The 12,670-nt window shown below is 37.4% G+C and overlaps 1 protein-coding gene across 3 annotated transcripts in view; it reads left to right on the forward strand.

The window, feature by feature from the left end:
• The window catches only part of FAT1 (FAT atypical cadherin 1), a 100,572-nt gene that overhangs the window by 83,262 nt on the left and 4,640 nt on the right, over positions 1-12,670 (forward strand). Inside the window, exons 17-26 of one of the 3 annotated variants that reach the window (XM_008949413.1) lie at positions 303-500; positions 4,765-5,566; positions 6,499-6,630; positions 6,746-6,903; positions 7,478-7,940; positions 8,486-8,639; positions 8,877-8,987; positions 9,193-9,833; positions 10,074-10,205; positions 12,225-12,284. In XM_008949413.1, coding sequence (XP_008947661.1) covers positions 303-500; positions 4,765-5,566; positions 6,499-6,630; positions 6,746-6,903; positions 7,478-7,940; positions 8,486-8,639; positions 8,877-8,987; positions 9,193-9,833; positions 10,074-10,205; positions 12,225-12,284 — 2,851 coding nt within the window. Of the gene's footprint in view, positions 1-302; positions 501-4,764; positions 5,567-6,498; positions 6,631-6,739; positions 6,904-7,477; positions 7,941-8,485; positions 8,640-8,876; positions 8,988-9,192; positions 9,834-10,067; positions 10,206-12,224; positions 12,285-12,670 lie in introns of all 3 variants that reach the window. The other 2 variants (XM_008949414.1, XM_008949415.1) reach the window with 2 other exon arrangements.

Genomic DNA, 12,670 nt, shown 5'->3' on the forward strand with positions numbered 1-12,670 from the left:
TAACCTATGGTAATCTCAATTCAGACCAAAAGTGGAAAATGTAAAGTTTCAAAGCTGAGCTACTTTGAAAAATATGAGAAAAAGTGGAAAATCAGAAAGTTAAAAAATATACTGCTTTCCTTCTTTTACTTTTTTCATCATTAGAGGGTAGCGTTTTTCCTTTAAAAATGTTGTCATTCTGATTTCTCTTATGCTGATTAAATAGTTTGACAGTACTTTAATTTTTCCCTATTGTGAAAAATCAGTGTCAGGCTATATCATCAGTTAAAACAAAACCAATGTATTTTATTGTGCATTTTTAGGAAAATAAGCCTATTGGATTTAGTGTGCTACAGCTAGTGGTGACAGACAAGGATTCTTCTCACAACGGCCCTCCTTTTCACTTTACCATCCTGAGTGGGAATGAAGAGAACACTTTCCAGGTTAACCAGCAGGGAGTACTGACAACAACTACTGCACTGAATCGCAAAGTGAGGGATCACTATTTGCTTCATGTTAAGGTAGGACGTGCTGCCTCTACCTGTTTTGTGTTGTAAGTATTTAGTTACCATCTCCTACTCTTGCCGAATCCACCACTTTTCCCTGCCTACCCCTTGTCTTTCTGTTACAAGATCCTGATGTGTGCCAAGTAGTCATTTGAGGCAAGTTTTTGAGGTAACCTCTTCAGAAACAGAGTCTGTTGGTTTAAATGGAAATCTAGAGGTCTAATACCTTAATTAAACTCACAATAAGGGTAAGGTGTAAGTGCAAAGTTAACTGGGTGAGTGGTCTTGATAAACCCTTTGCCTTTCATGTGGGATGCTGGAAAAGCCGGCAGAGTACAGGTCCCCTGGGACACCTACTTTTGGCTGCAGACTTCCTCTGGCCACTGTTGCTTAGATGCTTGAAGGTGTGAACTGCACTACACTGATATGAGGGAAACAGGGATATTGAAAGTTGTATATCATAACAGTGCTGAAATATTTTTCTGTAGTGCCACATTCTTTTTCCAATGGCAATTGAAAACATAAATTTTTTAAAGTTTGGAAAACCAAGTCGGTGAGACTTTGTCATAGCATTGAAACTTGCAGCAGAGAAGTACTGGAAGATCTCAGAATCTTGCAGTGGAAAACATGGCCTGAAACACAGAAATTGCCCTCAAGTGCTCTAATTTGTGCCTACTTTTGCCATTGTTGTGCAAAAAGACCAGACCGTGTCCAAAAATCTAGGTTACATTAACATAGCTAAGTTCTCTAAAATGCTTCTTTGTAACCTAATGTGAGAAAAGCTCAAACCAATTTTTTTAATCTTATCCAGTCCTTTTTAATTCAGTTATAAATTAAGCATCTATGAACAGGGGACTTAAAATTAGTAGGCTAAAAATAGCTGGCCTTAATTCTTAAACTTCATTTCCAGATTCATGTTTTAAGAAAAATTCTTATCTTTAGTTTTTACAAGAGGACTTCGTTTAAATCTCCACATTATTATCATACATAATAACAGACAATTTCTGAGTAAAAATGCATTTGCAGTTTTAAAGCAGTTTTACTGTCTGCGTTAGTGTGTACTAAATTCTGTCCAAATTGGGATAATGATTCTGTTGTATTTACACAAAGTCTCTCTCTTTTCTTTGGGAAAAGAAAAATTCCCACAGGTTTTGTCATTTGCTGTTTAAGTCACTAAGTTGTTATCAGGAGACATCAGTAAAAGAACCAGCATAGACAAAGGTTCCCTTTTAATCTAGGGTTTGAGAATTGAGATTAAAAAGGGGGCAGGGAGGTACAACATCCCTCTTAGCCATCTTTTTCTCAGTAAAGATCTGCTAGTTAGTGGTGGGACAGATTAGCCTTCAGGGTACCTAAGTGATGTCTCTGTTGGCCTTCCTCAGCTGCAGGAGGCCCAAAGAGCAGTGGAGCTGGGCTTAGTCACACTTGCTTTAATAGACTTTCCAAGTTCCATACCAGTTCCCCAGTCACCTTTTTGTTTAGGGAAGAAGAACCAGCAATGGTTTTCCTGTACGTTCAATCAGTTTAATTTTATATTTGATCTAAGCAGTAACTAATTTCTATTTATTTTGCTTCTAAAATATATTCCTGTGAATGCATGCACAGGCAAGTACATCTGTTCTATGTGGACTGTTACACTGCCTGTCACATCTGATGCTGTAGCTGCACCTTTGGCCCTTCCTAATGTGCCTGTCTTTTCCTAAGCATGAGGTGCCTCTCTAACACCTTCCTCTGATTGGAATCATGCAATTCTTTCATTTCCAAGCCACTCCCTAGGCTTGTAAACAGCCTGTTGTTGCTTCAGAAATCTCTTTAGCTAGCAGAGCACTTGAAAAGTGCCTTTTTTCTAGGAAATTAACAAGGGCTATTTTAATGATATCTAATAGCTAAACAAGTGTCTTTAAAAATACATATTCATTTAGAAAAAATGCTTCTCGGAGACTGTAAATCATTAAAGCAGACTATACTAAGATGCATCTTTTGTGTGCTGTACCACTCAATCTCAGCATTTTGGACCTGTCAGATCTCTTGATTTGCAAGTTCCCCGCATGGATTTTGGAAATATGCCACTGTTTTTTAATTGCCATTTCTCATCCTATACTATGATAGTAGTTTTTAAATAGACACAGTGCTATAATTTGCTATTATCTTCTCCTTAGTGAGCCACTATACATGAATATGAAGGGTACCCAAGACTAAAACTAACTTTTTGTTATCACAAGACTTCAGTTCCAATGATACATACAAAAATAGATACATGACTTTTGTGGAAAAATATTCTTCCCTTGTTCATTTAAAAGAAAGACTTCTCAAAGACTGTAGGAAGGCATCTTCTCAAGTTTACACTCTCTTTAATTTCTGCGCTTTCATCTTGCAGCTCACAAGTTAATGGCTGTGTATAGCCTCTTGATACTTGTTTTCATTTAAGTGACCTTCACTGATGTGCTTTTCAGTATTGACAGCTTTCACCTTAGTTGCTTTCTGAATGGATTGCTGAGGCAGAGGTCTTCTTATGTTATAGGCATACTTTAACTGGGGGGAAGTGGGGAAGCCAAAAAACCCACAAACAATTCCTCCCATATACACCCCACACACCCACTAGCAACTATAACCACAGAAATTGACTTAAGATGAGCCTTTCTTTTACTTTACTTTTGTGCTTTTAATAGCAATAAGGATGTTGGCTTGTTGGTTTTGGTTTTGGTTGGTTTTTTTTTTTTCCCCAAAGGCAACCTACATGTGCATGCCACTCACATTTGCTTTCTCACTCTCCAAAGGAAATAGATTATCCATTAACAAATGTCTCACAGCATTAGTGTGTGAAATCTTCAGCTATGAGTCATACAGTCCTTTGTGCCACACTCTGAAGTCTTTAGTTTAAAACAACAGCAGATTTTTTTACTATATCTGCACTACTGAAAAGTAATTTCTCCTGGGGCTCTTCTTTCCTTCTACTTGCTGTCCATTTGTTATAATTTTGCTTGCCTGTTTGTTTTAAGCCCTTTCTTGTTTCCCTGGGACATTTCTTCTGTAGATAAACTGCCTGACTTGTCGTTTCCAGGCAGAAATCGAGGCAAAACAAAACTTTGCCAGCTTGGGCTGGATCTCTCTCATTATTTATGTTTGGGTAACTAAAGGGCAAGTTTCTAGCCATGACTTTCTTTTGGAGCTAATGGATGAAGACAATTAGTTCTACGAGACATGCATTACCTTTTAAAAATGCTACAATTATGTGCTCATCCACAGATAAACTTTTGCCTGGAGTTTTTCCTCTTTTGCTTAAATATGTATGAAAAATCAAAAGCAGCTTCTCTGCATAGATCTTCAAAGTGTACCAACTACCTGTAGTCACTGTAAAATTATTACTTTGAACAATACAGGATTTCGTCCATCTTCTGAGCCCTGTCTTATCCCCTCCGTCCTTTCATATCTCTCTGATTCTTTAGCCTTACTTCCAGTGAGTGGGAAGGAGCTCTGGGAAAAAGATGGACAGGAAACAAGAACTGAGAAATAGAAAGGGAACCCAAGAGAATGCTTTTTTCTCACTTTTCTACTCTTTTTGTCCCCTCTTAATATCACAGTGTATGGTTTTGTCAAAAAGGGGTGGAAGACATAAAGTTTAAAAAGGCTTTAAAACTGAATTAGGATGATTATCTTACAGATAATTTACTGTTGTCTGTAGCAAACAGCAATGGTTTGAGTTGTTTGGGTTTTGGTTTGGTTTTTTGTTTTTTTTTTTTCCTCTCCATGATCGCAAATCATGAAAGACAACATAATGAAATGTAACTTTCTTCACTTATTGTTTTTCTTTGGAAGCCCTGTCTGGCATACTGCATTTAGATTTTCAAGACCACCTCCTAAGAACTGTGGTGAAGTGTGTTGTAAATTTCTAGGGGGTGACTCATCTCAAGTTTGTAATGTTTCCATGCTTCAAATAAAAAGGGTTCAAGCACCACCTGCTGTCTGAAAGCAGCTACTGTGCATTTGTTCTCTGCTAGAAATGTTAGCAGCTTCGTGCTGTTTCCAGGTATTAAGAAAACTATAGCCTTTTAATTTTGGAAAAAGTAAAAATGTGTTTGTGTGTGCCTGGTTATAAGCTTTAAAAATTTTCAATATTAGCTTTTATGTCAGTACTTGTGTTATGAAATCTGCTTAAAGCATTTTCCTGTAGGAACTTTCTTTTTCATAGAAACGCACAATTCTACTGTATGCAGTACGAGTGTCTACAGCAGAATTTGAGATAAAGCAAAAACCTAACTCTTTCCTCATCTTCCTTTAGGTGGCAGATAATGGAAAACCACCACTGTCATCTTTAACTTACATTGATATTAGAGTTATTGAGGAAAGCATTTATGCTCCAGCAATCCTGCCTCTAGAAATCTTTATCACAGCCTTTGGAGAAGAGTATTCAGGTGGTGTGATTGGAAAAATTCATGCTACCGATCAAGATGTTTATGATACTTTGACATACAGTCTGGACCCCAAAATGGAATCCTTGTTCTCCGTTTCCAGTACTGGTGGTAAACTAATAGCACATAAAAGGTTAGACGTGGGACAATACCTTCTAAATGTCACTGTTACGGATGGAAAATTTACAACTGCAGCTGATATTACTGTACACATCAGACAAATCACACAAGAGATACTAAATCACAGCATTGCGATCCGCTTTGCAAACCTGGCCCCTGAAGAATTCATCGGTGATTACTGGCGCAATTTTCAGAGGGCGTTAAGAAACATCTTGGGCGTGAGGAGAAATGACATCCAGATAGTTAGTTTGCAGCCTTCTGATCCTCCTTCAAATCTTGATGTCCTCCTGCATATTGAAAAGTCTGGTAGCTTTCAGCAACCAATGAGAATTTTGCTCCACAAGATAAACTCTTCTGTGCCTGACCTAGAGGAAATTTTAGGTGTCCGGATAATCGATGTTTTTCATAAGCTTTGTGCAGGCCTAGATTGTCCTGTAAAATTTTGTGAAGAAAAAGTAACAGTGGATGAGAACATCATGTCAACCCACAGCACAGCAAGGTTGAGTTTTGTCACTCCCCGTCATCACAGAACAGCAGTTTGTCTTTGTAAAGGTAAGAAAAGCAGCAAGGAATACCATATCCTTGAAAAGATTGTTCTGGTTTTGAACAGCCATAATCCACAGGGGAAAATATGTATCACAGGACAAGATTAAGAATGTCCTTTAACCCTCACTACACAATTTGCCTAATTTTATTCAGAGTAAGGAGTAAATATTTCTTGTCTCATTACCTCTTTTTAACAGTTTACAATTCATGGGAGGGGATTTTTTTTTTATATATAGATACACCTTTATTTCCCCTTTTGTGCAAAAGTTCCTTTTTTTGTTGCCCATTTTAAATTTGCAAGTCATTTTTAGTCCTGTACACACAAAGGTTAAGTTTTTGCAAAGTACCTGAATAGCTCCTCTTTTCTGCTTAGAAGAATAGCCCATGCAACTTCCAAACTTGGCTGGAAATGACAGAGTGAACTGAGAAATGAATATGCATTAAGATATGTATAGGTATACAGACTTATAACAGAAAAATAATTTGTCTTTATCTCTGCGGAAAACAATATTACTTTTTAAAATGATTGCTTAACTGGGTGAAATTGCTTATCTTAAGTAAACACTTAAAGCTTGCTCCTTTTCTGTCTCGGATATAGATTCACTCCTCTCCTGCTCTCTCCAATCCATTCTGTCCATGTTTAATATCTATATGGGTTTTATGGTGTATGATAGTAATGGTGAACCTTAAACCACAACACCAGTTTCCAGATTTTACCAATTGAGTTGAGTAGTCGAGATAACCATGAGCATCAGCTACTATCCGCCATGTGTCTAGTCTGTGTTTGTGCCAGTCATGTCCCATAACTGTTACTTCACTTCCTTGTCTGATAGTTAGGAACATCATTTGGGTTGCTTTCAGGTACTCGACTTAAGTATCCTTTTTTAAAAAATACCATTACCACCAATGGTAGAGAAATATCTTATTTTGTTTTACAGAAGGGAAATGCCCCGTGGTGAATAGTGTGTGTGAAGGAAACCCATGCCCTGAAGGTACTGAATGTTTAGGAGATCCCAAGGAAGGAAAATACACCTGTGTTTGCCAAGACAGCAAAGCTGGACAGTGTCCTGGTAAGAAATTAACTCTAAAAATCCCTGAACAAAACCATGTTACTTCCACAAAAATAAATTTGATTCCAGTCCTGTGTTAACACATTTTGTGCTTCTCTGTATTTCCAAGCAGCAGCTGGCTCTGCTGCGACGTTTGCTGGGAGCAGCTACGTGAAATATCGTCTCATGGAGAATGAGAACAAAGAGGAAATGAAGCTGACAATGAGACTTAAAACTTACTCTGCTCATGCAGTTGTTATGTATGCTCGAGGAACAGACTACAGTATCTTAGAGGTATGTTAAAATCTCCTAGTACATATCTCCGCTTTTCTTCGTACTATCTTCATCTTTTTATGTCAGAATAAAAGTTTGAATCATAAGATCTCTGTAGAATTGTTATAATTGAGAATTGCCTTAAAGGTAGTGTGTTATACATTCAGGTGACAAATATTTACAGGATTTTTATTTTTGTGTGTAAATGCAGTTGTTTTCTTTAATGTTTTAAAAACAAAATTTACAAATGAAACCCTTGAATTATCTATTTTAAATAACAACTTTAAATTTATTAAGTCCATACTGAAAAGTCACTTAAAACACAAGATGGAAGGTCTTGAAGTATTTTAATCTTTTGATACGATGATCTGTGACTTGTTTACTAGAGGGAAGTACACAGTATACATTTTAATGAAAAGAACCATAGTGAATGAATCACAGTCACTGACTATTTGGAATACAATGTTATTAAACTGCCTTTTATGAACACCACCATCATCCTGTTTCTCCAGCAAACGTAAACTTTTATAGGCATCGATATTTCATATCTTTAAGCATTCAGACTGTTGGTTGATGTTGTGGCTTTCCTCTGTAGATTCATCACGGAAGGCTGCAGTATAAATTTGATTGTGGCAGTGGACCTGGGATTGTCTCTGTTCAGAGCATCCAGATTAACGATGGCCAGTGGCATTCCGTATCCCTGGAAGTGGATGGAAATTACGCACGCCTTGTTCTGGATAGGGTGCATACTGCATCTGGTACTGCTCCTGGCACACTTAGGACACTAAACTTAGATAATCATGTCTTTTTTGGTGGTCATATTCGGCAGCAAGGTACAAGACATGGTAGAAGTCCTCAGGTTAGCAATGGTTTCAGAGGCTGTATGGATTCTGTTGTACTTAATGGACAAGAGCTGCCCCTAAACAGTAAGCCACGAAGTTATGCACACATGGAAGAATCTGTAGATGTGACTCCTGGATGCTTACTGACTACCACTGAAGGTTGTTCAAGCAGCCCATGTCAGAATGGAGGCATCTGCAATGCACTGTCAAATGGAGGTAAGCTGTGCTATATTCTTCTGCTATATTCTTAGTTTTCAAAACTGCTTTTCCGCTTCCCTGCCTTAGAGCACAAAAATGCCTTTGTGAATAACTCCTGCTTTCCCAGGGAGTTGTAGAAGGCTGCTTGTTGTGCAGGTAGGAAGGCTGTGTCTGTTTTTATTCTAGACTCAAGTTCTTGGGGTATGAAGTAAACAAAGTCCATCAGAAAAACTGGGGGTTTAATCTTCAATACCTGAGGTCCATCCTCTTAACTGCCTACTTTATAGAGTCTTCCTTTAAAAATTCTGACATCATTGTCACAAGCTTGAGTTTTGTGAGAGAAATGGAAGTTAACCTTCAATCATGTTCAAGAAAAACCTGAACTGTTAGACTCCTTCATCTTCCAGTAAAAAATATTTCTATTTCTTCCCATCCTCTCTCTCTTTGAATAGGGCGGTGTGCAGGGAGCATTTTATCTTAAAATCCTCTCTGCCCACCTATGGATTTATCTAAAATCCAGTAAAGCCATGTGTGCCTTTCAAAAAGACTGTATTGTATTTCAGGTTACTACTGCAAGTGTGCACCTTTGTTTATGGGAACTCACTGCGACGTAAGTGTCAACCCATGTGCTTCCAACCCCTGCCTTTATGGTGGTACCTGCATCCCAGTCAGTGATGATTTCATCTGCCAGTGCCGAGGACAATACACAGGCCAAAGGTATGTTTGTATGGTTTCCTCGACTAGCGAACCCCTTACACAGTAGGCTATAAACGTAATGCTTTTCCTGTTTTCTATCTGTTTTCTGCTTAAAGCTCAGCTTTTGAAACCCACTGAAGTTAATTGAAATTAATGCCAGCCCCTGTGTTACAACCCTGAATATCACACTGTATATGCATTTGCAGTAAGGTTCATTCATGACTTCTTTTTTCTTCCCCCCCTTTTTGGCCTTTGCAGGTGCCAGCTGGGTCCATATTGCAAAGACAATCCTTGTAAAAACAGTGGCAAGTGTATTGACAGTTTGGATGGACCCGTTTGTGAGTGTGAAGCAGGCTTTCGTGGAGAAAGGTAGGTAGTGTTGCACATATTGCATTTTTAAGTGTTACTTAGCAGTTCAAACTGGTTGAAATCTGGAATACTGATAAACTAGAAAATTGCCTGGTAGTCTACAGTACTGTATATTAAATATATCTAGACTTGTTGAGAACAAGGAGACTAAACCAAAGATTCCTGAGGGAAGCTAACCACCATTTCTCTGCTCTGTTTCTGGTAGGTGCCTGACTGATGTTGATGAATGCATAGAAAACCCGTGTCTTAACGGTGCCCTTTGTGAGAATACTTATGGTTCCTACCACTGCAATTGCAGCCGTGGCTTTGGAGGAAAGCACTGCACGGACATCGTTCTGAACAAATACGTTTCCACATCATGGAACATTAGCTTGGCTGAAGTGATTGGGATTATTGTTTTCATCACAGGAATATTCTTTTTAGTTGTGATTTTTGTTGTTTGCCGCAAAGTTATTAGTAGAAAGAAGAAGCACCAGCCAGAGCCTGAAGACAAGCAACTAGGAGCTACAACAGCTTTCTTGCAAAGACCTTATTTTGATGCAAAATTGAACAAGAACATCTATTCTGACATCCCACCACAGGTTCCTGTTCGTCCTATTTCATACACTCCAAGCATTCCAAGTGATTCCAGGAACAATCTTGACAGGAATTCTTTTGAGGGATCTGCTATCCCAGAGCACCCAGAGTTTAGTACTTTTAACCCAGATTCTGTACATGGTCACCGGAAAGCTGTAGCTGTTTGCAGCGTAGCACCAAATTTGCCACCTCCACCTCCTTCCAACTCTCCTTCAGACAGCGATTCAATACAGAAACCCAGCTGGGATTTTGACTATGACAGTAAGAAATGTTCTTATTTTATTACTTTCCTGTTAAAGGTGTGCTTGGTACAATTTTAATATGAGTGCAAAGTCTCTATCTATGCCTGTTAAGGGTACACAAGGCATTATGACTTTACTGGGTTTTGAGTCCGATTGGGCTTCGTGCTCTTTTTTGTAAAAATATGTAGGTATCAGCTGTAAACTTTATTGACTTTCTAATCTAGAATCTATTAATCACCTTACCTGAAACCTTTTCTTTCAGCTAAAGTGGTAGATCTTGATCCCTGCCTTTCAAAAAAGCCTCTGGATGAAAACAACTCCCATCCTTACAGTGCTAGAGAAAGCATGTCTGAGGTCCAGTCTCTCAGCTCCTTCCAGTCTGAATCATGCGATGACAACGGTATGTAAAATACAATAATTCTGTACTGCCACTTACATTCATTTGGTCTGTCTTTGCACCTGTATCTCTTAAATATCAATAGGACTTACATGTATCAAATATATATTAAATAATAAGTTATTTAATATATATCTGTATTTACTTATGTTAATAGTCACATGTTAATTTTTTTAAGTATTTTGCCTATCTTACACCTAGTGTTAAGGTAATGCAATTAAGATTATATATAAACATTCTACTGTTAAGATATCAACAGTGAAATTGCAGCACAAGGTGTTCAGAGCCTTGTGTTTAAAAGGTGTTAAAAGCATTTCAGGTTTGAGAAACTCTTCTAGGTAATCATTATTCAAGAATATAGTGAATTTTAAGAATGACCTCTGCACAGATATTAGTTGCACTTTGACATTCAGCTCTCGGTAAAAAGCTTTCTGGTGTTACAGTTTCATTTGTTTCCTTCTCTTTTTCTTGCTGCAACCTCAGCTCCCATATGGATCAGATCAGTTCTGAGTGAGAGCAGAGTTTAAGGGACTGCTTGTAAGTTTGATTACTTTAGTAATGAAGGAAGCTGCACAAAAAGGAATTTTGTTAAAGTCAAACAGTATATTTGGCTTTCACCATGATTAAAATGAATTAATAAAAAAAATTCATACATTAATAAAGCCAGTATAAAAATGTAAATATTTTGATTGCAACTCTAGTCCATCAAAATATAATCAGCGTATGTGTTTGTGGGTTTCATTATTATTAATTGGAAGTCTTTTGTGTTTCCATTGCAATGACAGATGCTTTTAGAGTTGCTCTGCAGGCATCTATGTATTCAGAAACATTTCAGACTGATTGGACAAAGCAACAGTTATCTTATAACGTAATTCACTAAGTTAAGGTCTTTTGACTCCAATTTCTGCTTTTGTCTCTGTACGGTAAAAAGAATTTAAATTCCTTTAGTTTAGGAATCAAGAATATTCTGCTTCTGATGAAGTAGAGTGATTTGTTCTTAACAGCATGAAAAGAAACATTTGTGTTATGACTGGTGAAAGTAAAATGATATGCGTACAGCACCCATCCTTTTATCAGTAGACCTGATATTGACTTTAAACTGTTCTTCCTGTGGTATTGTGTTGTGTGGTACATGTTGTTCTCCCCTCCTCTCCATCCCATATATTTTGTCTACTATTGCATTTCTTGTCATGTACTGATCACCCCATTAATATGCCACAGCTATTTCTCTTAAAATGACATCATAGATATTATTCCTTCCTTTTTGATAGATTCTAAATTTACTCATTTGAAATTTAATCCCCAAGCCATGCAAATAAATTGCATGTGCTTAATTCACCCTACCCACTAATCCTTCTCTCTTCCAAAACGATCTTGGGAAAGGGAAGACATACATACATTCATTTCTGAGGTGTTTTTAAGTAAGAATGTCACAGCCTGAATCTGGCATTCCTACTGTTATACCACTGCTTGCACACAACTTAAGTTGGTCAGCAACTGAAGTTTTCAGTAGATATTTTTCATATTCTAGTATTTGTTCATTTCAGTGAAAATTTTTTCCCCTGGTCCTACATTGGCAGTGGGGAGGAAGTAGTATGCAGTCTAAAAGGGGATGCCTAATGCAATACTCCTTAATTAATTCACCCAACATTAGCTTTTAGAAAAGCCTAGTTTATTGCCATCTACCCAAAGTATTATGCATATAGTATGTTTAGGCAACATTTCAGAAATTCTAACACAACTAAAGCAGAGTTGTGCTTATGCAGAATTTGCTTGGGAAGTCTTTTTTGTGCCTATCAAGAATAAAATTCATGTGTAGAGATGTATTTTATGTATTATATGCAACTGCTTTCTAGATAGAGATTTCTAGAGATTAAAAGTATATGTACATCAATAGTCTTAGCTCTATAAAATAGTAATGAACTGCAATTTTACAGTGTTTTTTTTTGTATATCTGTATTCTGTTTAAAGTGATACTAACTATAGGTTTTTTAATTTGCTTCCTTTTATACCTTTTACAAGCTTCCATAGTGACTGTAATACACCTTGTCAATGCTGTTGTTGACTCGGTGGAAAAAGAAGGTATATACATGTTTTCATATTTATTTACTGCTTTGGCAGAATAATGCACGTTTATCTTCTAGTAATGTAGCCCTAACAGATGGGAGTTATAAAATATTTACTTGGACTTCCTCATAAGTTTTAGCAAAGATACTGTATATCCGTTTGTATTTTCATATATATGCTGTAGCTATGCTCGTGGACAGGTTTAAAAGTGTGATTTCTTGGAAAGAAAAGCATTGGCATGACAAGATCTTGGTGCTTACCCTCTTCTGAAAATATTCACACTAAAGCTCCCAGCAGAATTGAGATACCATCAAAGGCAATTACATATACTTATAGATGAAAAAGCAGCAGCCCCAGCTTCATTTTCTTCTCCCAGCCACATCTGTTGGCACCTTTTCCTG

Source organism: Merops nubicus, unplaced genomic scaffold, assembly GCF_000691845.1.
Source record: "Merops nubicus isolate BGI_N331 unplaced genomic scaffold, ASM69184v1 scaffold7441, whole genome shotgun sequence".
Classification (NCBI taxonomy): domain Eukaryota; kingdom Metazoa; phylum Chordata; class Aves; order Coraciiformes; family Meropidae; genus Merops; species Merops nubicus.